General features: G+C 50.7%; 1 protein-coding gene, 1 long non-coding RNA gene and 1 other non-coding gene across 5 annotated transcripts; 2 read left to right on the top strand and 1 right to left on the bottom strand.

The window, feature by feature from the left end:
* Positions 1–312: 312 nt before the first annotated feature.
* LOC119054434 (uncharacterized) lies at positions 313–5,552 on the bottom strand. 3 transcript variants are annotated; one of them, XR_005083515.2, is made up of 4 exons: positions 5,412–5,552; positions 2,498–2,628; positions 1,025–1,112; positions 313–573 (listed from the first exon to the last, which is right to left on the bottom strand). It is a non-coding gene; the product is annotated as an uncharacterized LOC119054434 (long non-coding RNA). The 3 variants fall into 3 exon arrangements; XR_005083516.2 differs by lacking the exon at positions 313–573 and having other exon boundaries at positions 912–1,112; positions 2,494–2,628; XR_005083514.2 differs by lacking the exon at positions 313–573 and having other exon boundaries at positions 912–1,112.
* Positions 4,673–16,804, top strand: PLAUR (plasminogen activator, urokinase receptor). Its single transcript, XM_037152332.2, has 7 exons — positions 4,673–4,897; positions 6,458–6,568; positions 7,654–7,797; positions 12,595–12,747; positions 13,743–13,877; positions 15,034–15,180; positions 16,243–16,804. The coding sequence occupies exons 1-7, from the start codon at positions 4,837–4,839 to the stop codon at positions 16,494–16,496; spliced, it is 1,005 nt and encodes a 334-aa protein (XP_037008227.2). The 5' UTR covers positions 4,673–4,836; the 3' UTR covers positions 16,497–16,804.
* On the top strand, positions 15,608–15,798 carry LOC119054444 (U2 spliceosomal RNA). Its single transcript, XR_005083518.2, has one exon. It is a non-coding gene; the product is annotated as a U2 spliceosomal RNA (small nuclear RNA).
* Positions 16,805–22,693: the final 5,889 nt, after the last annotated feature.

Genomic DNA, 22,693 nt, shown 5'->3' with positions numbered 1-22,693 from the left:
CCCTCTTCTGGACCCCCATCTTCTCCCCAAGTCACCCCGACCCCATGGAGCCAGAGAGAGACGTGGCAACGAGGACCGGTGGAGGAGGGATGGAGAGAGGCTGGGGGCTTCTAGTTCCTGGCACTTGCTGCCCCCACCCGCCTTCCCCGCCAGGACTAGCAGCCCTTAGCCTGGGTGTTTGCTTGGGTCCAAGTCATGCTGACTTCATCCTTGCAGGTCTTCCTAGGCAAGTGACTTAACTGGTTGTATTAGCTTCTTATTGTCGTTGTCATAAATGACCACGCACTTAGTAGCTTTAAAACAACAGGATTTTGTTCTCTGATGGCACTGCAGGTCAGAAATCTCCAGTGAGTCTTCAGGGGCCGAAAGCAAGGTATCGGCAGGGCAGCGCTCCCTGGAGAGGTTCTAGGGGTACAGTGGTCTCCTTCCCTTCCCAGTAGGGAGAGCTGTACCCCTTGCATTCCTTTGCTTTTGGCCTCTTCCTCCAGCTTCAGGACCAGCAGCAAAGCATCTGCTCTCTCTGGCCCTGTTTTCCTCAGCTTCTCTCCACAGCGAACTATCCACCAGCCTCCCCTGTAAGGACACCCGTGATGCATTTAGGGCCCACCTGGATCATCAGGATAATACCCCATCTTAAAACCCCTCACTTAGCCCTGGTTGGTGTGGCTCAGTGGCTTGAGTGTTGGCCTGTGAACCAAAGGGTTGCTGGTTTGATTCCCAGTCAGGACACAGGCCTGGGTTGTGGGACAGAGGTACAGTAGGGGCAACCACACATTGACATTTCTTTCCCTCTCTTACTCCCTGTCTAAAAATAAGTAAATAAAATCTTAAAAACAAAAAACCCTTGACTTAATCACATGCCAAAGACCTTTTTTTTTTTTTTTTTTTTTTTTTTTTCACATCAGGTAACAGTCACAGGTCCCAGGATTCAGGATGTGGATATCTTCAGAGCCACATTCAGCCAAACATACCTCTCCAACCCTCCGTGTCCTCGGCTATAAGACGGGACACTGTCAGGACTCACCAGGGCATACAGAGAAGGCACTCGGAACAGTGCCCCGCCCAGCACAAGCATGAAGCAAATCGGCAGGGGAGAGCCTCCATTTCTCCATCTGGAAAATGGGGGGGAAGAGGGTATGGACTCCAGGACTTCCCAGCTCTTTCACTCCCTGGGGTGGTCCCTCTCCTGTCAGCCGGGCTTTTGCAGAGGGATTTTCCTGAGAGGAGGTAGACATCAGTGTTGTCAACTAGGCCTGGGGTTAGAAATGGCCACGACGTCAGCCCAGGCCGGAGGGGGGTCCCTTCCTCAGGGCGGTGGCCAGAGGCTCAGCAGGTCCCAGGCAGACACTCACACGCATGACGTCTGTCCCTCTGTGTCTCTGCTCTTCTCTCTTTGAGGGCAAGTGGTGGCCCTCTCGCTAACTTCCTCTGTCAATCTCTGTCTCCCTGTCCATCTGTCTCTCTCTGTGAGTCCCTCTGTTTCTCGCTGTCTCTGTCCTTGTCTCTCATTTGTTCTCCCTCTGTCTCATTTGCATTTCTCTCCCTCCCTGATTCCCCTGCATCAGTCCGTCTGTGGCCTCGCCTTTGCTTTCCCTGACCCCTCTCCGCCTCCCCCCCCCGCAGGGGGCTCTCCGCGCCTCAGCCCGGGAAGTCCCCGAAACCTGCGGGCCTCTCCCAGGACCCAGCAGGCAGGTGGGAGCAGGAGAGGCCCCGGGTGAATCACCCGCAGGAAGGACATTCCTGCCGCTTTTCTGGGATTGTGCACGGCCCTGCCCCCTGCCTACCCTCTACTAACACAGTCACGGGCCCTCGCCAGGTGTGTGTCACCTGAGAAACAGGACAAGTCAGAGAGAGAAGGAAACAGATAGTGAAAGTCAGAGAGAGAGACACAGAATAAGAGAGACAAGGAGACCAAAGCGCTCTGAGGAGGGGATGGGTGGGGTTTACGATCATTTCCTCGATTCTTCAAATGAAAGAGGAAATTGTACTCCACTGTGGTGAGGTCACCCAGCCAGGAAGTGGTGATTCCAGACCACACAGCTCTGTGTGACCCCCAAACCTGAGCTTTCCTTTCACTGAGAGACGCCTCCCACCCTCCCCAGACCCCTGTCACAGCTGGGAAAAGCAAGGGACAGGAGAGCGAAGCCACCTAGGAGCTTCGCCCAGGAGCAAGTCACCCAGGAACAAGTGGCGAGCCGGATCTCAAGCCCACCTAGAACACCCCAACTTTCTATTTCCTCTCGCCGCATACACATTAGTATCTCCCTCGGCCTTCATGCAGAAGGTGCCCCCTTTCCCATGTGAAAAAAAAGAGGTGACCTGTTGGTTCACCGTGGCCCAGGGAGGGAGTGATCAGCATGACAGCTGATGACCTCAGACTCATGACGTCTCTCCCCACCTCTCTTCCCACCCCACAGAGAGGAAACTAGGGCCAAAGTCTACAGCTGGGCACGACCACAATACTCATGACAGTTACAGTTTCTTTGAGAGTACCTACTGTGTGCCAGGTGCTGTGGCCAACACCCTAGCGCATCCTCTTCTGTCCCTGGCACACCAGCCCTCAGAGGGAGGCACTTGTTCTCTCTCCTTTCCAGATGAGGAGTTCGATGCACAGGAGAGTTAAGTAACCTGCCCAAGGCCACACAGCAAAGTGAGTGCCTGAAATTTGAACCCTCACAGTCTGGTGTTATCCCCCACCCCACTCTTGTAATTAGTAGGACCTACTGTCTCTTAGGGGAGAGGATTTCTTTAGGACTTTTCTACCTTCTCTTCATATTATTAGCTTAAGGCTTAGCTGAATGACTAAGAATAACGATAGTTTCATCATTAGTATAGTGGTAGAGGTAACAATGACTTACTCACTGCCTATTACTCTTTCCTTTTCCAGTTTTGTTCCAGCCACGCTAGCCTCTCTGCTGTTCCTTGATCATCAGGCACACTCCTACCTCAGGGCCTTTGCACTGGCTGTTTCCTTCTCCTGGAACTCTTCCCAGGTCATTTGCCAACTACTTCCCTCACACATTCAGTTTTTGCTCAAATGCCACCTGTTCCGGGAAGCCCTCCTGGGTCACCCCCCCTTAAACTGACCATGCCTTACTTGTACCTTGCACCTTCTTCTACCCGGCTTGTTTGTCTCCATTTTATTTATCACTTCTCGACAGCTATAGATTAGATTACACATATCTACTCCCCTCCGGTCACAAGGGAAGGAACTTTGCTTGGTTTCCTGCTGTGACCCAGTCCTGGGCCAGTTCCTGGCACTTAGTAAATATTGAAGGAATTTGTTGAGCTCTCCAGGTGGGCCAGGGATTGTCCAGAAATCTCACCTGCATTAAATTGCTCTGATTGGTCAGAAGCATCCTGAGGTGAGGACTACCTTACCTTTTGCATTTTATTTTACTTTATAAAAAAAATTTTTTTAAAGTTTTTATTTATTCCAGAGAGGGGAAGGGAGAGAGAAAGAGAGGGAGAGAAACATCACTGTGTGGTTTCCTCTCAGGTGGCCCACACTGGGGACCTGGCCCGAAACCCAGGCATGTGCCCTGACTGGGAATTGAGCCTGCAGCACTTTGGTTCGGAGGCCAGCATTCAATCCACTGAGCCACACCAGCCAGGGCTACTTTTTTAAAAAATGTATTGCCCTGGGCACATAGTTCAGTTGGTTAGAGAATCATCCCAATACACCAAGGTCGTGAGTTCAATCCCCAGTCAGGGCACATAAAAGAATCAACCAATGAATGCATTACAAAGTGAAACAACAGCCCTGGCTGGGGTAGTTCAGTGGATTGAGTACGGGCCTGCGAACCAGAGAATGGAGGTTTGATTCCACCAGGGCATATGCCTCGGTTGCAGGCCAGGTCCCCATACCAGGTTCCCATAGCGGGTGTCCTGCAGACAACCACACATTGTTATTTCTCTCCCTCCCTTCTCTCCCTCTCTTTCTTCCTCCTTCCCTTCTCCCTAAAAATAAATAAATAAATAAATAAATAAATAAATAATCTTAAAAAAAAACAGTGAAATAACAAATCAATATTTCTCCCTTCCTCTCTCTCCCTAAAATCAGTAAATGAAAAACAATTTATTTATGAGTCTTTACAAACACACAGAAAAGGAGACAGAATGGCAGATAAGTTACCTCTATCTAATTGATACAAATATTTTGCTAATTTGCCTTTCTTTTTTTTCCTAAAGTATATATTAAATATGGGCATCAATGACATTAACCTCTAAATATTTTAGGGAGCTATAAAAATTAAGAACAATGTTCCCACACAACCGCAAAACCATTGTCATACCAGCACTGTCTACTTTTTGGCTGAAGTGTTTTAAAGTAAATTAGAAACATTCTATTATTTCAAGCCCAAATATTTCAGCATTCATTTCTAAATGATAAAGACATTTTCCCACAAAACCACAATACCGTTGTCCTCCTAACAAAACTAACAAAAGTCCTATATCATCTAATAATCAGCCGTCAGTTTCTATAGGGATAAATTTTTATCCGGAGAAGTGAGGCTCCTGGCTAAAGATCCCATAGCAGGAAGAGGGCGAACTGGAATTTGCACCCCGCGGTCCGGAGACAGCTGTGACGGTGGCCGCGTGAGTCAGAGCAGAGCCAGCCCCCTACTCCCTTCTGGCCACGCCCTGGTAGAGGAAGTCTGGCCCGCGTCGGGGAGGCGGTGGGGCGCTCACTCATCTACGGCTGACTCGCTCTTTCGCAAAACGCCTGGGAGGAGCCCCCGGGACCACAAAACTGTCTCCTTCCCGGGGCCAGACTCTCTGAGTAGGGAGGCTGCGGACAGGAGCCGCTGCGGGAAGGAGGAGCCGCTGCTGGACATGGGCGCCCCGCTGCTGCTGCCGCTGCTGCTGCTGGTGGTGGTTCAAACCTGCATTCCAGGTTAGAGGCACCTGGGTTGCAACACCTGCTCTGGGAATGGGGCCCCACGGCGGGGAAGGGAGAAGAAGGGGACTCAGCCTGGTCCGTTGGAGGAGGAGGGGAGTTCAGTCCCCAGCCCCTCCACTCAAATAATAATTCCGCTGTCTGCAGCCCCCACACGGCACAGTCCCTGGCACACAGTAGGTACTCAGGAAATCCTAGCTGAGCGGAGGAGGCATTTAACGATAGCCACCGTTTAGTGAGAGCTGTTTATTCCGGGTCCTCTTCTAAACGCCTTACTCGCACATTTCCAACTGGGCAGACAGAACTTTATTTTAACCCCGCTTCGCACAGAAGGAAACTCAGGCACAGAGAGGTTAAGTATCTGGTCCGAGGTCACACAGCCAGTTCTGGAATGCGTGGGATTCTGATCCCCGCGTGGGGCGTCCACTGCTCCCTCCTCCGTCGAACCACCCCCGCCCCCCACCACCGGCCCCCAACTCCAAATGTAGGGAGGACCGCGCGTTTTACCCACAAAGAGCCAGGCGGAGCGTCACGGAGCCCGGGGCTGGGGACTCAGGGCTGTCCCTCGGGGACCCTCTCACCTCCTTTCCCCGGAAAACTTAAGGGGAAAAGGCTGACAACACTAGAGAAAATAGAGAAGGAACTCAGTTAAGGCGGGGTGGAAGGGGACGTTGTTTGGGGTTGAGGACTATTTCGTCAATGAATAACCCGGAAAGCCCTACTGACCGTTGGAGACCAAGAATGAGTAATGACTGTGGAGGACTCCGAACTGGGGGAAGGCGGGGACCCACGGGGCAGCCTAGTGGTAAGGAAATAGGCCCGGGGTGCCAAACGCATTTCCACCGGGGGCCACATCAGCCTCCCGGTTGCCTTCAAAGGGCCGAAATAATTTTAGGACTGTATAAATGGAACTACTCCTTCATGGTTAAGGAGTTGAAATTACATTTGGCCCTGTGAAGGCAAACCGCAAAGCTGATGTGGCTCCGGGTGAAAATGAGTTTGACACCCTTGGAATAGGCCTGGAGGCCAAGCAAGCTTGCAGAGCTAGACCACCCGGAGGAGCTAGTGGGCGGGGAGAGAACCTGGGGGGCGGGACTAGTGGGCGGGGAGAGAACCTCGGGGGCGGAGCTAGTGGGTGGGGAGATCATCTGGAGGCGGAGCTAGTGGGAGGGGAGAGAACCTCAGGGGCGGGGCTAGTGGGTGGGGAGATCATCTGGAGGCGGAGCTAGTGGGAGGGGCGAGAACCTCCTGGGAGGCCGCCGGGCGAGTTACTAAGTAGTCTGGGTTCAAATTTCCGAAGGGCTGATGGGCCGGGATAAAACCTTAGGAAAGAGAAGCGGGGAGGAAACACGAAGCTAGAAATAGACTAGAAGTGCATCTGGCCCGAACCCAGCGTTGGAGCCCAGGGGCTGGCAGAACGTGGAGCACAAACCTAAGTGTACAGGGCTGAGACACCTGGTCGTAGTATTGGGCATCAGCGGACAGATGAGACCCTGGGGGATCCTGGCGCAGAGCTATATAATAAACTCTCTGACGGTCTCCTCCGTCTCTCCCTAGCCACCTGGGGCCTGCGGTGCATGCGGTGTGAGAGGAACGGGCATTGCCAGGTGGAAGAGTGTGCCCCCGGCCCCGCTCTCTGCAGGACCACGGTCCTGCGCATATGGGAAGGTAAGCTCCCCCACTCCAGCGCCACAGGGAATGCAAGGGACCAAGAAACCTTGCTTCACCAGCTATCACGGAAATGCAAACAAAACGACAAAAATTCCCTGTTTCACACCCGCCAGGCCGACAAGCATTTAAAAATCTGACAGTACTGGGCTTGGCGAGGATGTGGAGCTACAGACCCTGCTTTTAGGAGCCAAACGGTTGCATCTACCCCGCAGAGCCATTTGGTGATATCTAGTATAGATGAAGATTAGAGTACCCCCTACCGTCAGCATCTCACCTCCTAGAAATATAGAAGCACCGGAGCGCCTGGCCTCACGCACCCAGGGACACGTGTATAAGAAGAATGTTCTTAGCCGTAATGTTTGTGAGATGGAAAATTGGAAACGCCCTAAAGTCACTCAGCAGCAGAGGAGAAAATTACGGTGTGATCACATAATGAAATACCACACAGCAGTTTAAATGAAGAAAGTAGAACTGCGGGCATTACTATGGATACGTCTCAGAAACATGACGGTGGGAGAAAAGAGCAGGATGCAGAGTGTGATGCCTTTAAATACGAAGTGCAAAATCTGTCAAACGACAGCGCGTGTTGTACCCGCCACCGGCACTGGGCGGGGCGGAGGGGAGCGTGCTGGGGAAGAGGGCTTCCACTGCATGTTTTAAGTTTCATTTATTTTTAAAATGTCTGAAACAAATATAGCAAACATGCTAATATGTTATGAAGTTAGGTGATGAATACACGGTCTTTATTATATCATTGTCGTACACTTTTGAGTAAGCTTAAAGCATTTTTCTTTAAAAATTGCTATTAGAGGTATCTCCCTGCTAAGATCGCTAAGCTGCAGGAGACAGAGATAGGTGGACCCAGGAGGTCCCAGTGATAGTGTTGTCACTGAGAGAAAGTGGGATCCCTGTGCGGGGTTCGTGCGGGTGGAGGGTTAACGCTAGAGAAGACAGAGTTGGACCCCAGAAAGAGCAGAGGCCTGGGACTCGGCCACAGGAGCAGGTTACTGTAAGGCCCGAAGTGGGACAGGCTGTCTGGGCCCAGCGGAGCCTCTGGGGTGACAGAGACACGTTCCTCACAGTCAGTGAAGAGCTGGAGGTGGTGGAGACGGGCTGTACGCACCCGGAGAAGACCAATAGGACCATGAGCTATCGGACAGGCATGCAGGTCATCACCCTGGTGGAGGCCGTGTGTGGGTCCAATTTGTGCAACCGGCCCAACTCTGGTGAGTAGGACAGCCCCTGCCGCATGCAATCCCCCACTTTCCCCACTCGACCCCGCCGTCACCCCTGTCCTATCCTCAGTGCTCTGCCACCCCAGCTTCACACCGTTCCCCAGGACGCTTCCTTGTCCCAAACACGTGTCCAACCCCTACTCAACCTCACCTCCCATCCCATCCCCAAATTCGCTTTACCCCCAGCACCCTCCGACTCAAACTCATCCTTATTCCAAACACGTCTCTAACCTCATCCCTAAATCCGCTCATCTCAAATGGTCCCCAATGCCACCCGCAAACTCACCCCCAGCCCATAACCCTATCCCATCCCATATGTGCTAGTCTTTGTGGTTGTTATTGTATAAGATGCAACACCTACCCTGAAGAAGCTATGCACACATCCACCCACTCCAGAGCTAGATGCAGTACCTCACTGATGATTCGTAACTGTTTCCATGGGGCGGGAGATGGTTCAGGCAGTAGATGCTAAGGGACCGAAATGCAAAGACCAGAGATACCAGAGACTCAAAATTCATAAAGAAAACCAAAAAGGAGGGGATCACAGGCTGCGGGGGGGCTCAGGAAGTTCCCTAAAACAGAATGGTCCTTGCCTTCGGCAGTGAGAAAGAAAGAATGTGAAGAACCCTTTCCATAAGCTCTTGCGTTGAGTTTTGTGGCTTTAGGCTCTGGTCAGTAAGAAAAAGATCCCAATTCCTCCAGTTCCCGCAGGAGAGGAACGGTGGGGCGGGCATCATCCCCCAGGAGGTTGGGCAGAGATTCCTCTTTCTGGCCCCAACGAGGAAGGAAATTGGTGAAGGCCGTTCCGTCCCAATGCCGTCGGGAAGCAGAAGCCTGTGTTTGCTCTTTTTCTGCATCCATCCTGACCGCAAACTTTATCTGTTAGTGGGAACTAAATCAGATGTTCGTTTTCAAGGAAGTGGTGAGAGAGGACACTGGCTTCCTCTCTCGGTTAGATGTGCTTAAGGAAAGCGCTAATGATTGGGCCTGAGGAATGCTTCTCATAAGGGATGCTATTCAAGATATTTAATGATACAGGTCAGTGCAGAAGGCGTCGGTCAATTGGAAGAGACCTTGGCAGGGCCCCCTGCTGGGCCTGGCATCACGAGTTGGTGGGTCCTGGGGACATGAGGATTCTAAAGAAAAAGCTGGGAGTGGCCAGGGGTTCACCGGAGAGAGCTTGGGGCAGCAGCTGCCAATTCAGTACCTATCAGCCACATTTCCAATGCCTTCTTACCCTGCTTGTGGTGACTGGAATAGTTAGTTAAACCCCACATTCTATACATAAGTAATATTGGGGCACAGATGTGACCAAGACAGCCCCGGGCCCTGCCCCTGTGGAGCTGGAAGTCCAGGGGAGGAGGGGGGAATGTGACAGACACATCAGGACACGGTGACTGCCAGAGCAGTCAGAGCCGGGTCAGGAGAAGCCCAGGAGGAGGCGTCAGAACCATGATAGAGGAAACTGAGGGCAGAGGGAGGGGTCAGAGCTGTCTCAGCGAAGCCCAGTCCAGAATTATCAGGGCTGAGGTGGGAGGAACGGAGGCCGCACAGATCGGGGCTGGGATGAGTGAGAGTTGGGGCTGTGGGACCCTCGAGGAGATGCTCGACTCAGGCCAGGGAAGGTTTCCTGTAGGAAGCAACAGCTAAGTTGCATCTTGAGGGACGAGGAGGAGTCAGACGGTTAAAAAGACAGTGAAAAGGTTTTCCAGGTAAAGGGAGCGGCAGATACAAAGGCCCAGAAGTGAGTGGAAGTAGCGTGGTGGGAGAAGGGGACAAATGGGGCTAGACAGTTGGTGACATTGTCGGGGTCATGTTACACAGGGCCTCCTAGGCTGTCGTGAGGAACACGGACTTCCTCTGGGGGATGGTGGGAGGTCATGAAAGGGTGTTAAGCGGAGGGTTCCAATCAGATTCGTGTCTTTAATATATTATTCTGACCTCAGAGTGGAAGGGAGATCGGAGGGGTGAGGTGATGAGGGGGTGAGTTGATGAGGGATGCTGTGGTGGGGGGAAGGTAGGAAAGGAGCGGGGGACCAACTCGGAGGTGGATGAGTTGTCCGGGTAAAGACGAAGGTGGCCGCGTTAGACGGTCAGCCCTGCAGACGGAGAGAAGTGGATGGATTTGGGGGGCTGTTTACCAGCAGATGAGCAAGATTTAGTGGTAGTTCAGACGTGGCCGTGGTTTGTAGTTCTGGTCACCATGGAGTCGATTATATAAGACAGAACTCCCGCCCACGACAGCTGCGAAGCTGGATGGATTATAAACAGTTATTCGCAGTCGCTGGAGAGCAGCCGATGAAGAGAGAAAGCTGAAGCACACGAGTTGAGTTCCAAAGACAAGCTGGGGTTTTCCTTGAGCGCACCTTCCAGTTTGCTGCCGTGAATGGGGAAATTGGACCCACACAGAAAGAGATCGTTGCTAGAGCGAGAAGACAGAGGTGGCGCCTGGGGCTGTCTAGAAAATGAGAGGCAAAGTCCTGGAGTGCATGCACCCACAGAAAAGGGAGTCCCCACAGCAGCAAATGACGTCCTTGTGTCGTTGGCAAGCTGCACGTGCGTGTGGTGAGACTCCAAGAAGCTCAGCAGCAAATAGTGTCTTGGAAGCTGCAGAAGGGAGCAAGGATTCCAGCAGGCACAAGAGGCTGGGGAGACCCAAGTTGCCAAGCTAGTAGGAGAGGCCTTGGTAACCTTCTCGGGCTTTTCTCTGAGGCCACGCCCTTGGAGGAGGGGCAAAGCTGAAATACACCAGCCCTAACAATCCACACTTCCGATCTCCAGCAGGAAGAAAACCTACCCCTCTTTGCAAGGGGTTATATCGTTCGGAGTCTTTACCAAAGTTCATCTGTAATGTCTGGCGTCTAATCAAAGCTTACAAGGTAGCCTGAAGCAAATAAAAAGGACCGATTGACCGGAAACCAAGAGAAAAATCCAACAACAGAAACAGACTCATAAGGATTCAGATATTGGAGTTATTAGGGAACTTTATAATAGCTATGATGAACATAGTCAAGAAAATGGAGGAACAGATGAGTTTTAGCAAAGACCTGGAATCCGTTTTTGTTTTTTTTTAATCAAACAGGACGCGTAGGACAGTGATGGAAAGGAAGAACTCAATAGACGTGCTTCGTGGAGATCAGGAATAGCACAGCCAAAGGATTAAAGAACTAGAAGACAGGGCAGCAGAAGATCCAGACTGATACGTGGGATTAAGGAGTCTGCCAGGTTTCTGCCCCGGAGCACAGGATGGGGCCACCTCAGAGATGTGGAATTCAGGAGAAGAGCAGGTCTGGGGAGAAGGTGGAGAGTCCTGTTTGAGGCGAGAAGAGATTCGGATGTTTGAGGGATAGCCTGGGGCCTCCAGGAGGCAGTTGGGTGTGTAGCTGTGGAGCTCAGCGGAGCAGTCTTGCCTGGAGAGAAATTTATGAGTCCTCAGCAGGTAGGCAGAGAAGAAGCCAGGCCACTGGTTAAGGTCCTCACGGGAGAGAGTACACACTGGGAGAGATGTTTTAAAGGGCCTGAGACAGAACCCCGAGGATCACCCATGGGTGGGATGTGACAGCTACTTTGGCAGTGACGGCAATCTGTGTTTTCATTTTCATGGGATTTCTTGTGAGAAGACTTGGATTCTTGTTGGTCTCTTAGTTATTTTTCTTAAAGGGTGGCCTTTGATGCAATTGATTTGCCTAATTGCAGCTGCTGGCTCTTGGGTTGCGAGCCTTGGCCGAGATGCCCTCTCCTTCCTCTAAGACTTGGCCCAAACTCAGCTTGGATATCTGGGGTCAGGAAGGGGCGGGCATGCCAAGCCAGGGGACGGTGTGAGCCAAGGCCTGGGCAGAGAAATGACTGGAGCATCCAGGAAAAAGGAACTCCTTCACTCGGCCAGACTGGAAAGGTCCATGGGAGAAGCGAAGTTATCCCAGGTCAGTCAAGAGCAGCTTTGATCCCTGAAACACTTGAGTCGTGAATTAATTATCTGTGGCTGCATTACCCCAAAACTTAAAACAAAAATAAACGTGCATTCTTTCACAAAAGTTTCTGAAGGTCAAGGATCCCGAATGGCTCAGCCAGAGGGCCCTGCATCTTTCATGTGGTTTGTAGTCCAGAGGCAGCTGGGCTACAGTCACCTGAAGGCTCCCCGACGAGCTTTGCCTGCACGGATGACCCGCTCGCTTGGCATTGGCCAAGGCCTCAGTTCCTGCCACTCAGACCTTGCTGCGGGGCTGCCTGAGTGCCCTCCCCACAGCGGCTTCCCCCAGAGCAAGTGGTCCGAGAGAGAGCTGGGGAAAAGTTGCAATGTCTTTTATAATCTAGCACAGAAATCTCATGCCGTCATTGCCATAGTGTCCTTCTGGTTACACTGGTCAGCCCTATTCTTTATGGGAAAGTACTATGCAAGGGCATGACTATCAGGAAGCAGTTGTCTATCAGATCACATGGCTATCAGATCACTGGGGGCTCTCTCAGAGACTGGCTACCACGGGGAACCATAGAAGGGTCTTAAGTAATTATTCATTCATTCATTCAATGAATATTTACTCAGTATCTTCTCTGGCCCAGGCCTTCTGCTGGGTGGTGTTGGGACACAGTAGTGACCGGATAGCCTGAGTTGGGCCCGGTCATAGGACCAGAAAGAAGGGAATGGGTTCTAGAAAGATTCAGAATGACCGGGGCTTAATGATTGTTTGAAGAGTGAAACAGGAGCAATGGATGCTGAGGTGAGTCTTCGAGGGAGCTGGGTCTCCGGGACTCTCCCCGGGACTCACCGCCCTGCCCCTCCCCAATCAGGCCAGCCTCCCACCTTTCCCCGGAGCCGGTACCTCGAATGTGTTTCCTGTGCCTCTTCGGACCTGAGCTGTGAGAGAGGCTGGGACAAGAGCCTCCAGTGCCGCTACCCTAGAGAACAGTGCCTGGACGTGGTGACGCACCGGGGTGAGGAAGGTGAGCTCTAACCTGCCAGCAACTCCTCCCTGCTTGGCCACGCCCCTCCCCCCAGGCTGCACTTAAATCCCCCACAACAGAGCCTTAGGCAAAGTACAAGGGGAGTTCTTTCACGTACAGAGAGTCCAGCGATAGGAAGTTTAGGGCCACAAGGACAGTTCCACAGTCACCAGGAACCCAGACGCTTTCCCATTTCTTTTTCTTTTTAAGAGACTCATTATCTGCTTTTATTATTTTGTTTTATTAAACTTTTTTTTATCCTCACACGCTGATGCTAGAGAGAGACATTGGTTAGTTGCTTTCTCACACACGCCCTGACCAGGGGTCGAACCCGCAACCATTTGGTCTACTTGTCGGTGCTCTAACCAACGGAGACACACCGGCCAGGGCTGCTTTCTCATTTCTACATATTGCTTCCATTCTCAAGATTGCCTCATAGTCCAAAATAGCTGTCAGAGTTCCAGACCCCACGTCCAAGTTCAAGGAAGAAGGAAGGTGAAAAGAAGGGGCAAAAAGGGGACACCTGTCCTTTTGTAATGGTTCTTCTAGAAGTCCCTTAAGCCTTTCTGCTTAATGCCTTGGCTGGTGTGGCTCAGTGGACTGAGTGCTGGCCTTCAACCCAAAGGGTCACCTGTTCGATTCCCAGTCAGGGCACATGCCTGGGTTGCAGGTCAGGTTCCCAGTAGGGAGCGCTTAAAAGACAGCCACACATGGATGTTTCTGTCCCTCTCTTTCCCACTCCCTTCCTCTAGCTAAAAATAAATAAATTAAAATCTTTTTTTTTTTTTAAAGAAAACCTTTCTACTTATATCACATTGGCATCACATTGTCTAGAACTTAGCCACGTGACTTTTGGCTAGATCCATGACTGCCCCAAAGAAAATGAGGTCCTGTAACAGACAGTGAAGCAGAGAATGACAGATGGCTGCCATGATGGGCAAATCCAGTCTCAGCCCTTCGTCAACAATCTGACCTCTCTCTTTTGTCCCCCACAGAGAGTTCAAGGGATGAGCGCCACTCCCGTGGCTGTGGCAACCTTCCCGGCTGCCCAGGCCCTACAGGCTTCCACAACAACCACACCTTCCACTTTCTGCGGTGCTGCAACACCACCAAATGCAATGGGGGCCCAGGTAAGGGGCAGGGCCCCCCTGTGTGAGGTCTGGGGTCCGGGTGGGGAGGTGCTCTCAGGGACATTGCCGCTGTCGCAGGCAAAGCCCTCCTCTCTAGGTCTCCATTTCCCCCCCTGAAAGATGGACGTAGCAAGCCCTTCCTCCAAGAAGGATTTTGTGAGAATTCAATGAGTCTAGCAAACCTGTGCCAAGACCCACATTTGATGCTTCCTTCATGCTCCTGAATCCGTCCACTGCTCAGCACCCTGGTCTGAGCCACCTTGACCTCTTGCTTAGATGGTCGCAATAACCTCCTCTCTGGTCCCCCCTGAGGCCCTAGGGCCAACGTTCTACACAGCAGCAAGAGAGATTTTTAACGATGTAAATGAGATCAGGCCACCGTCCTTCCTCAAGCCCTGTAAGGACTTCCCCTTGTTCTTAGAATAAAATCCAGAGGCCATACTACATGCCCTATGCAATTTGTCACCTATTTGCCTGGCGGTCTTATTTAGTTTCTGCAATTGCCAAACGCCGCACTGCCTCCTGGCTTTTGCACGGGCAGATCCCTCCCCTAGAAACACGTCTCCAGGAAGAGTTCACCTGACTCTTCCATCGTTCATCAGGTCCCACCCTTAAAGACTCATCCTCAATGAAACCTTCCCTGCCCCTCCCCTTCAGCATAATCTAGATCTATCACATTACGCTGTCTCAATGACACACTGTCCCACCGGGCTTTCCACAGTGATGGAAGGGTTCCACCTCTTTACCGTGTAATTGGTCGCCCCCACAAGTGGCTATGGAGCACTTGACGTGTGAAGGGAATATTGAATTTTATTTATTATTAATTAATGTCAATGTAGATACAACCACGTGTGGCTAGTGGCTACCATATGGGACAGTGTCGCTCTAAATTGTAAGTGCCGTGAGGGCAGGCACTATTTCATCTTACCCAGCTGCTTACCCCGTGCCTGGGCCCACAGGGACTCACGGAGGCTTGAGAGTTGGGATTTCTCCCGCTGTCCCCACAGAACCCCGCAAGGGAGTGCCATTCCAATGTCTACCACAAGGGGGCTCCGTGACGCCTCAGGCTGGGAGCTGGGAGTCAAAGTAAGGAAGGACACCCCTCCTGACACCCCCACCTTGTGCTAATTTCGTTGGTCTCTTGTCTTCTCCCAAGTCCTGGAGCTTCAGAACTTGCCACCGAATGGCCTCCAGTGTTACAGCTGTGAGGGGAACAGCACGCATGGATGCTCCTCCGAAGAGACCTCCCTCACCGCCTGCCGAGGCCCCATGAATCAATGTCTGGAAGCCACAGGCTCTGACGGTGAGGCCGTTTGGCAGGTTGGAAGGGCGTATTTAAGTGGGCGTGTGTGTGGAGGGGGGTGTCTGCAAGGGGTCAACTTCCAGTTTAGCTGGACTTCATTGAGGTGGGTATTCCTATAAGACTTCCTTCAGCTGGGTGCAAATTCTAGTAAGGAATTAGGACTTGTCCATTAGGGAATGGATCTTGCAGCCATAGAAACATGGAATTCTTTGGGGGTGGGACTTCCCGTGGACATTCCAGGCTTCCGTCCTGGCACGTCCTGGAAAGGCCTCTGTTCCAGTAGTTCTCAGACTTTTTGATATCAAGATTCCTTCACACTCTCAAAAATAATTGTTTATGTCAGCTATAGCTACAGGTATGTACTGCATTAGAAAGTAAAACACACTTTTATAAGATGTATTTATTAATGTATTTTGAAATAACAGTGATCGCTTCTTGGCCTTTTGGCTAAGATCAAGTATAGTATCCGGACTTATCAGTTTAATATGTGATAGGTTCTCTATTGGAGGACAATATATTAAATGGATTTTTGGAATTAGGAGCTGGGAGAGGAGCTTGCTTCACCCACTCCACGCATTGACCTGGTATTGGAGTACTTCCAGGAACGGTGCACCCCAAAAATAAATAAATAAAATAACAATAAAAATTCATCCCATGTGAACAGATTTTTATTAAAAAAAACACTATATTTTCCAAAATGAAAAAAATTAATGAGAAGTGTGGCATTGTTCTATAGTTCTACAAACAAGCCTCCCCTGTCTGGCTTTAGTAGGAAACAGCTGGATCTTCATATCCACTTCAGCACACAATCTGCAGCAAGACCACGTGTCCTGGGGGTTTGGAAAACCCCACTGTACACTCAGGACAGCACAAAACGCCAAATGATGTTTTGGCATCATCGTGAGAATCATGATGGGGGGGTTCCCCCCATCAAGGGGGGACCTCCCAGATCCCCTGCACCACACTTAGAACTTCCGCTTTTTCCACCACAAGGTGGCTGGTCGCCCAGTGAGAAGCTCAGGCCCGAGAGCTGGGAGCTCACAGAGTCTTCTCTCTCCTCAGGGCTGGGGAACCCGCACTACACAGTCAGAGGCTGTGCAACGCCCTCGTGGTGCCAGAACCTCCATGTGGCTGAAGCCTACGGACTGACCCAGCTCAACGTCACGTGCTGTACTGGAAACGGCTGTAATCACCCAAATCGGGACAGGCAGCCCCGCGTGGGGGGCGCCCCCCGGCCTGGCCCTGCCCACTTCAGCCTTGCCCTCACCCTCCTGATGACCGCGAGACTATGGGGAGGCACCCTCCTCTGGACCTGACCCCACACCCTCCCTGCCCTGGCTGGATCCAGGGGGCCCCTTTGCCTTTCTCTCAGACCCCGGTCCTGCGGATTTGCTGCGTGACTTCAGGCCAGTGTGCTCTTTCCTCTGGGCCTCAGTTTTCCCAGCTGTGAAACCACCCGTCTCACAGAATTAGGAGAACCAGAGGAGAAAAGCCAGACAAAGGCTGCGGGCCAGCAGAAGAGTTCTTCTTATTACTAATATTGCCACTGCTATTGTTGTTATTATTAATTAATATTTGTTTTATTTAATATTTTATACTTATATAAAGTTCATTTTTATATCAATGAGCAGGGCCAGATCTGCCCTTGTTCATAGTGTCTGTCTTTCGAAGGATGCATGGGGGGAGCACCTGTTCTCAGGCTCCTGGAAGTGGGGGTCATATGGTAGGACCCAGGAGTTGGAGTCCCCCACCTGGGAGCCGTCCTGTGTGGGCTTCCACCCTAGGTCACCCCCACATCCATTTCTGAGCTCCAAATGCAGTCTTCTGACTCACCTACCTAAGCACTACTAGCCTTCCAGCATCTTCTCCCAAACTCCAAAGGTCGAGGCCACTTGGTCGTTCTCTGGAGACATGCCCACATTTCCTGCAGACTCTGAGACAGGAGATGTAAGGAGATGACCTGCCTGCCCCAACTCCCTTGATGCACTGCAGTGAGGAGCAAAGACAGGACTACATTTCCCCTGATGCTCTGGGGCCAGGAGCTAAAGGCGGGGCTCTACTTCCTAGGATACCCTCAGACTGACCGACAAAACCACAGAACTATTATTTCAGTGGCTCTCTTGGAGCACAATAGTGAAGGGGTCACGTTTTCCAGGGTTCGCTGAAGCAAACCCATAGGGACAAAACGACATGGGGCCCTGTGGCAAATGAAGAAGAAGAAAAGTCGACCTCCATGGTATTTGGGGCTAGGTGAAGGGCAGGATTTCTTTTGAGGAGCTCAAAACACAGGTCACCACCTGTCACTGTGGTGGCTAAAAGCGACGGGTGTGTCTCTACCTCCGGAACGTGAGTGGCTTGGTGACTGCTTTGACCAATAAAGGAATGTGGTGGCAGTTACGACACGCCCTGTTCTGGGCCCAGGCTGTCAGGGACTGTCTGGTTCTGGGGAAGCCAGCTGCCACGTGGAAGTCCTCCTGCACCGAGACTGCCATGCTGTGAGGACACCCAAGCTGCTCCTGCACGGATGCCATATGGAGAGAGAGCCGCACACGTCCCAGCATCTCAGCCCAGGCACCAGACAAGTGGGCGAAGGCGCTGCCTTGGACACGGTAACCCCAGCAGATGTCCATGTGCAGGGGAAGCAGGAAACCCAGCTGCTTTCATTTCCTAGGGCTCCTAGAATAAATTACTACGAACTGGGAAACTGGGTGGCTTCAAACGACACAGATGCACTCTCTCAGAGTTCTGGGTGCTGGAGGCCCCAAATCGAGGTTCTGGCTGAGCCATGCTCCTTCTGAAGAAAGAAGTCTCTTCCTAGCTTCTGAGGGCTGCTGACAATCCTCGGCTTTCCTTGGTTTACAGCTACAACGCTCCACTCTCTGCCTCTATCCTCACAGGGCCTTCTTCTCTGTGGGTGTGGCCGTGGGTCTCCAAATCTCTCTCTCCTTGTAAGGTCACCAGGCAGGGAATTGAGGTCCCAGCCTAATCCAGTATGACCTCATCCTAACCATTTTCAAATAAGATCACATTCATAGACCCTGAGGGTGAGGATTTCAACCTATATTTTGAGGGGACACAATTCAACCCACAAACCCGTTAACAGCCAGAACCAAGGTTTTAGGTATTTGGCCCCCCCGTAAGCCACCTGCCACCTCCGGCTGTCCCCGACTGCCCACTTTGGCCCCAGTGCATTGCGGAGCTGATGCCCGCTGATCCTGCTGTGCCTCGCTGGAATTCCTGATCCACAGAATCACCAAGTAAAAAGGTTGTGGTTCTACACCCCTGGGTTTGGGCTTATTTTGTGATGCTACGATGGTTAACTGGAACAGTCATTTGTTTGTTTGCTAACTCGTTTGTTTTCATGTTATAATCACCATGAATAGCAAGGCCTTTTTATTTGCTCACTACTGCCTTCCCAGGACCCAGAATAGTGCCTGGGACATGGGAGGTGATGAAGAAAAGAAGGAAGGAACAAAGGATTGAAAGACTACATCTCCTGTGGTATCTTACAACAAAAACTAGGCTAGGATCTATCTCCCATGATGCCCTACAGCAGAGATGAGGCCAAGATGACATTCTCTGAGATGCTCCATAATGAAAATTGAGAATAGCATCACCTTCACCATGATTCCCTATGACAGAAATTGGAGGCTAGAATTGCATCCACCATGGTGCCCTACCAGAGATTGGACGCTAGCACCACATTTCCCATGATGCCTTTTAGCAGGAATTGAGGCAAGGACTGCATTTCCCATGAGACCCAACGGCAGGACTGAAGGCTCGGATTACACCTCCTGTGATGCCCTACAGCAGATGTTGAGGCTAGGGATAAATTTCTCATAATGTTCCAAACCACGGCTTGTAATCAGGACTTCATTGTTAATGGCTCCCAAGATTTTGTTCATGGATCTCGGCTGCAAGAAGCAAAATCTATTTAAGCTGACTTAAGCAAAAATGACAACGTTATTAGAAGTTGAGAATCCAGGCAAGAGCTAGGTCTCTGGGCCTCACCAGGGACAGGAAATGTAACTGAAAATCTTCCTGTGAAATTGAGGTTGCCTCCCTTTTGCAAAATTTGTCTGCCTCTCTTTCTCAAAAGTGTAGTTTCCCTCATGGACTTTCACTTTTTAAAAAATATATATTTATTTATTTTTAGAGAGATGGGAAGGGAAGAAGAAAGAGAGAGAAACATCAGTATGTGGGTGCCTCTCATGTGCCCCCTACTGGGGACCTGGCCTGCAACCCACGCATGTGCTCTGACTGGGAATCAAACTGGCGACCCTTTGGTTCACAGGCCTGCACTTAATCCACTGAGCTACACCAGCCAGGACATTTCACTTTATTTTTCCATCTTTCCACAAACTACCTTCTTTTGCTTCATACATAGTAGCCAAAGATGCCCTTGAAATGTCAAGTACCAAGAACTACTGGATGCTGGGTCTAAACTTTCAGCAGACAGACTTTGATAGGATCCAGTTTGGGTCAGGGCCCTGGATCTATGGGTCTATGACCCCCTCTGCTACAATGGTCAGGGAAGTTCACATCAAAGCCACTACGTACAGTTGTTCAGGTTGTAAACAGGCACGCACAGTCCCTGCAGTTCTCACGGTAGGTAGCCCACTCGCCAAGAGCTGGGAAAACAACCTCTGTGACAGACAGCCTATCACAAGGATGGGGGAGCAACTGCAAAAGAAAACTCTGTCTTAGAGTGTTTTCCTCTGCAAGCAGAGCTGCCTCCATCAATTCTGTGTGAGTCACAGGCAAGATGGTGGCCAGAGCTGTGTATGCGACAGGACACACAGCTCAAAATGATCCAAACAAAAAGGAAACTGATGATCTCAGAGAACAAGAGTTCATGAGTTAGGGCAGTTCCTGGGTTTGTTAGTTCAACATTTCCACTCTCTCCTAAAGGATCCACTCAGGATTGCCCACCTCCTGGCCTCAATGTGGCTGCCGCAGTTCCAGACATCACACCCACATTCGCAGACAACAACAAAGGGCCATCTCTACTTGGGCCACTTTTTTTTTTTAATTTCATTTTTTTTATTGATTATGCTGTTACAGTTGTTCTATTCCCCCCTTTATTCCCCTCCACCCTACCCCCCCTCTTCACCATTACCCCCCCTTTAGTTTATGACCATGTGTCTCAAGTCCTTTAGATTCTATATTTCCCATGCTATTCTTGCCCCCCCTTCTATTTTCTATCTACTGTCTATGCTACTTATTTTCTGAACCTTCTCCCCCCTTCTCCTCCTCCCACTCCCCTGTTGCTAACCCTCCTTGAGATCTTCATTTCTATGTTTCCACTCCTGATCTAACTGTCCTTTTAGTTTGCTTTCGTTTTAGGTGTGGTTGTTAATAACTGTGAGTTTGTTGTCCTTTCACTGTTCATGTTTCTTTAACTTCTTTTTCTTAGATAAGTCCCTTTAACATTTCATATAATAAGGGCTTGGTGATGATGAACTCCTTGAATTTGATCTTATCTGAGAAGCACTTTATCTGTCCTTCCATTCTAAATGAAAGTTTTGCTGGATAGAGCAATCTTGGTTGTAGGTCTTTGGATTTCATGACTTGGAATACCTCTTTCCAGCCCCTTCTTGCCTGTAAGGTCTCTTTTGAGAAATCCGCTGACAGTCTGATGGGAACTCCTTTGTAGGTGACTGTCCCCTTAGCTCTTGCTGCTTCTAGGATTCTCTCCTTCATTTTAATTTTGGCTAATGTAATTATGATATGCCTTGGTGTGTTCCTTCTTGGGTCCAACTTCTTTGGGACTCTCTGAGCTTCCTGGATTTCCTGGAAGTCTATTTCCTTTGCCAGATTGGGGAAATTCTCCTTTATTATTTGTTCAAATAAGTTTTCCGCTGGTGGCTGTGCCTTTCCCCCTTCTGGTACCCCTATAATTCGGATGTTGGAGCGTTTAAAGATGTCCTGGAGGTTCCTAACACTCTCCTCATTTCTTTGAATTCTTGCTTCTTGACTCTTTTCTGTTTGGCCATTATTTGCTTTCTTCTGGTCCACTCCATTGATTTGAGTCCCAGTTTCCTTTTCATTGCTATTGGTGTCCTGTGCAATTCCATTCATTTCAATTAGTTTTGCCTTCATATATTTGTCTAATTTGTGGCTATAATCAACCAGTTCTGTGAGGATCCTGATCACCAGTGTTTTAAACTGTGCGTCTGAGAGTTTTGCTATTTCTTCCTCGCTTAGATCTATAGGCTCTGGGGCTTTGAGATCTTCTTGCCATTTTTTTTGTCTGTTCGTGCCCTTTAAGTGTGAGAAGCGGTGCCTTGGATTCCCAGGTCGCTGGGTTGTGATGCTGTATGTGGGGGCGTGGTCAGAGCGGGGAAATGGCGACCCCCTCTGCTGTTTCTGGCTGCTGGGTGAGGAGCAGCGGCTTAGGTGGTTCACCTGGGCCGGGCCACTCAGAGTCTCTGGGTTATGACGCTGTATGTGGAGGTTGGGTCAGGGCAGGGAAATGGCGGCGCCCTCCACTGCCACTTGCCGCGGGGACCCACTGGGCCCGGTCCAACCGCCCACTCCTTCGCCTGTCCACCTGCGCACAAATGCGCGACCACAGTCAACACGCAGCACCGCTCCCCCGCGGTCGCTCGCCTGGTCGCTTGCTCGGTCGCTCATTAGGTCCAACCCTGCGCCTGGATTCCTCGCGCCTGAGTCCGTCTGACCGAGTTTCCTGTGCAGCCCCGCTTCACCAGCTGCTGGTTTCACCCCTTACTGGTCAGGCTGAAGAATTTGTTGTTAACGGATTTCCAAAAAGTTCAATTTTCCGTGTTCTGGCTATGTTTTCTGTTGCTAATATTTAGTTGTCTCTAAACTTGGTTGTGTGAGAAGGCACGGCACATCCACCTATGCCTCCATCTTGGCGGAAGTCCAGCTTGGGCCACTTTTTTAAAACAAAGAAATATTATCCAAAAATGTACAGCCCAACTTCCCCTCATATTTTGTTTGCCTGGCTTGTTACGTACCCACCTCTACAGCCACCACTGGAAGGAGGCAAGGAAACACAGTCTCTGCAAACTACATTCGGACCCCACTCCAAGGCTTCCCTCATCATCTGACTATTAAAGAAAAGTGGGTGCATGACCCAAATTAGGATTTTTTTAAGGAAGAACATAGGGGGAAGAATGTGTATTAGGGGGCAAAAAACACCCAGTCTTCCTCCTCTATAGGATACAACCCAGTTCTTCCCTTCTGTGTCTTTCTACTGTGTTTGTGTTGGGGGGGGTGTCTCCACACTAACAAATTCCCTATGACACCAGCTGGACGTTCCACAGTTGAACCCAATTCTGACACTATCAACCTGGTGATGACAGGAGACCCCACAGGTTAGGGGCCCAGTCCCACAAAACCACTCCCCACCTCAGACGGCCAGGGCAAGACCGGGTTGTCCCCTGCCCTCCTGACCAATAGGCGGTAAACTAGAAGTTCCCATGACATTCAGGGTTGATTAACCGGCTAGCGTGGCTCACAGAACTCAGAAAACAGTTCCATTTAC

Source organism: Artibeus jamaicensis, unplaced genomic scaffold (genome assembly GCF_021234435.1).
Source record: "Artibeus jamaicensis isolate MK-2021 breed Jamaican fruit bat unplaced genomic scaffold, CSHL_Jam_final scaffold_11, whole genome shotgun sequence".
NCBI lineage: Eukaryota > Metazoa > Chordata > Mammalia > Chiroptera > Phyllostomidae > Artibeus > Artibeus jamaicensis.
This window is presented reverse-complemented; position numbering and strand designations above follow the sequence as displayed.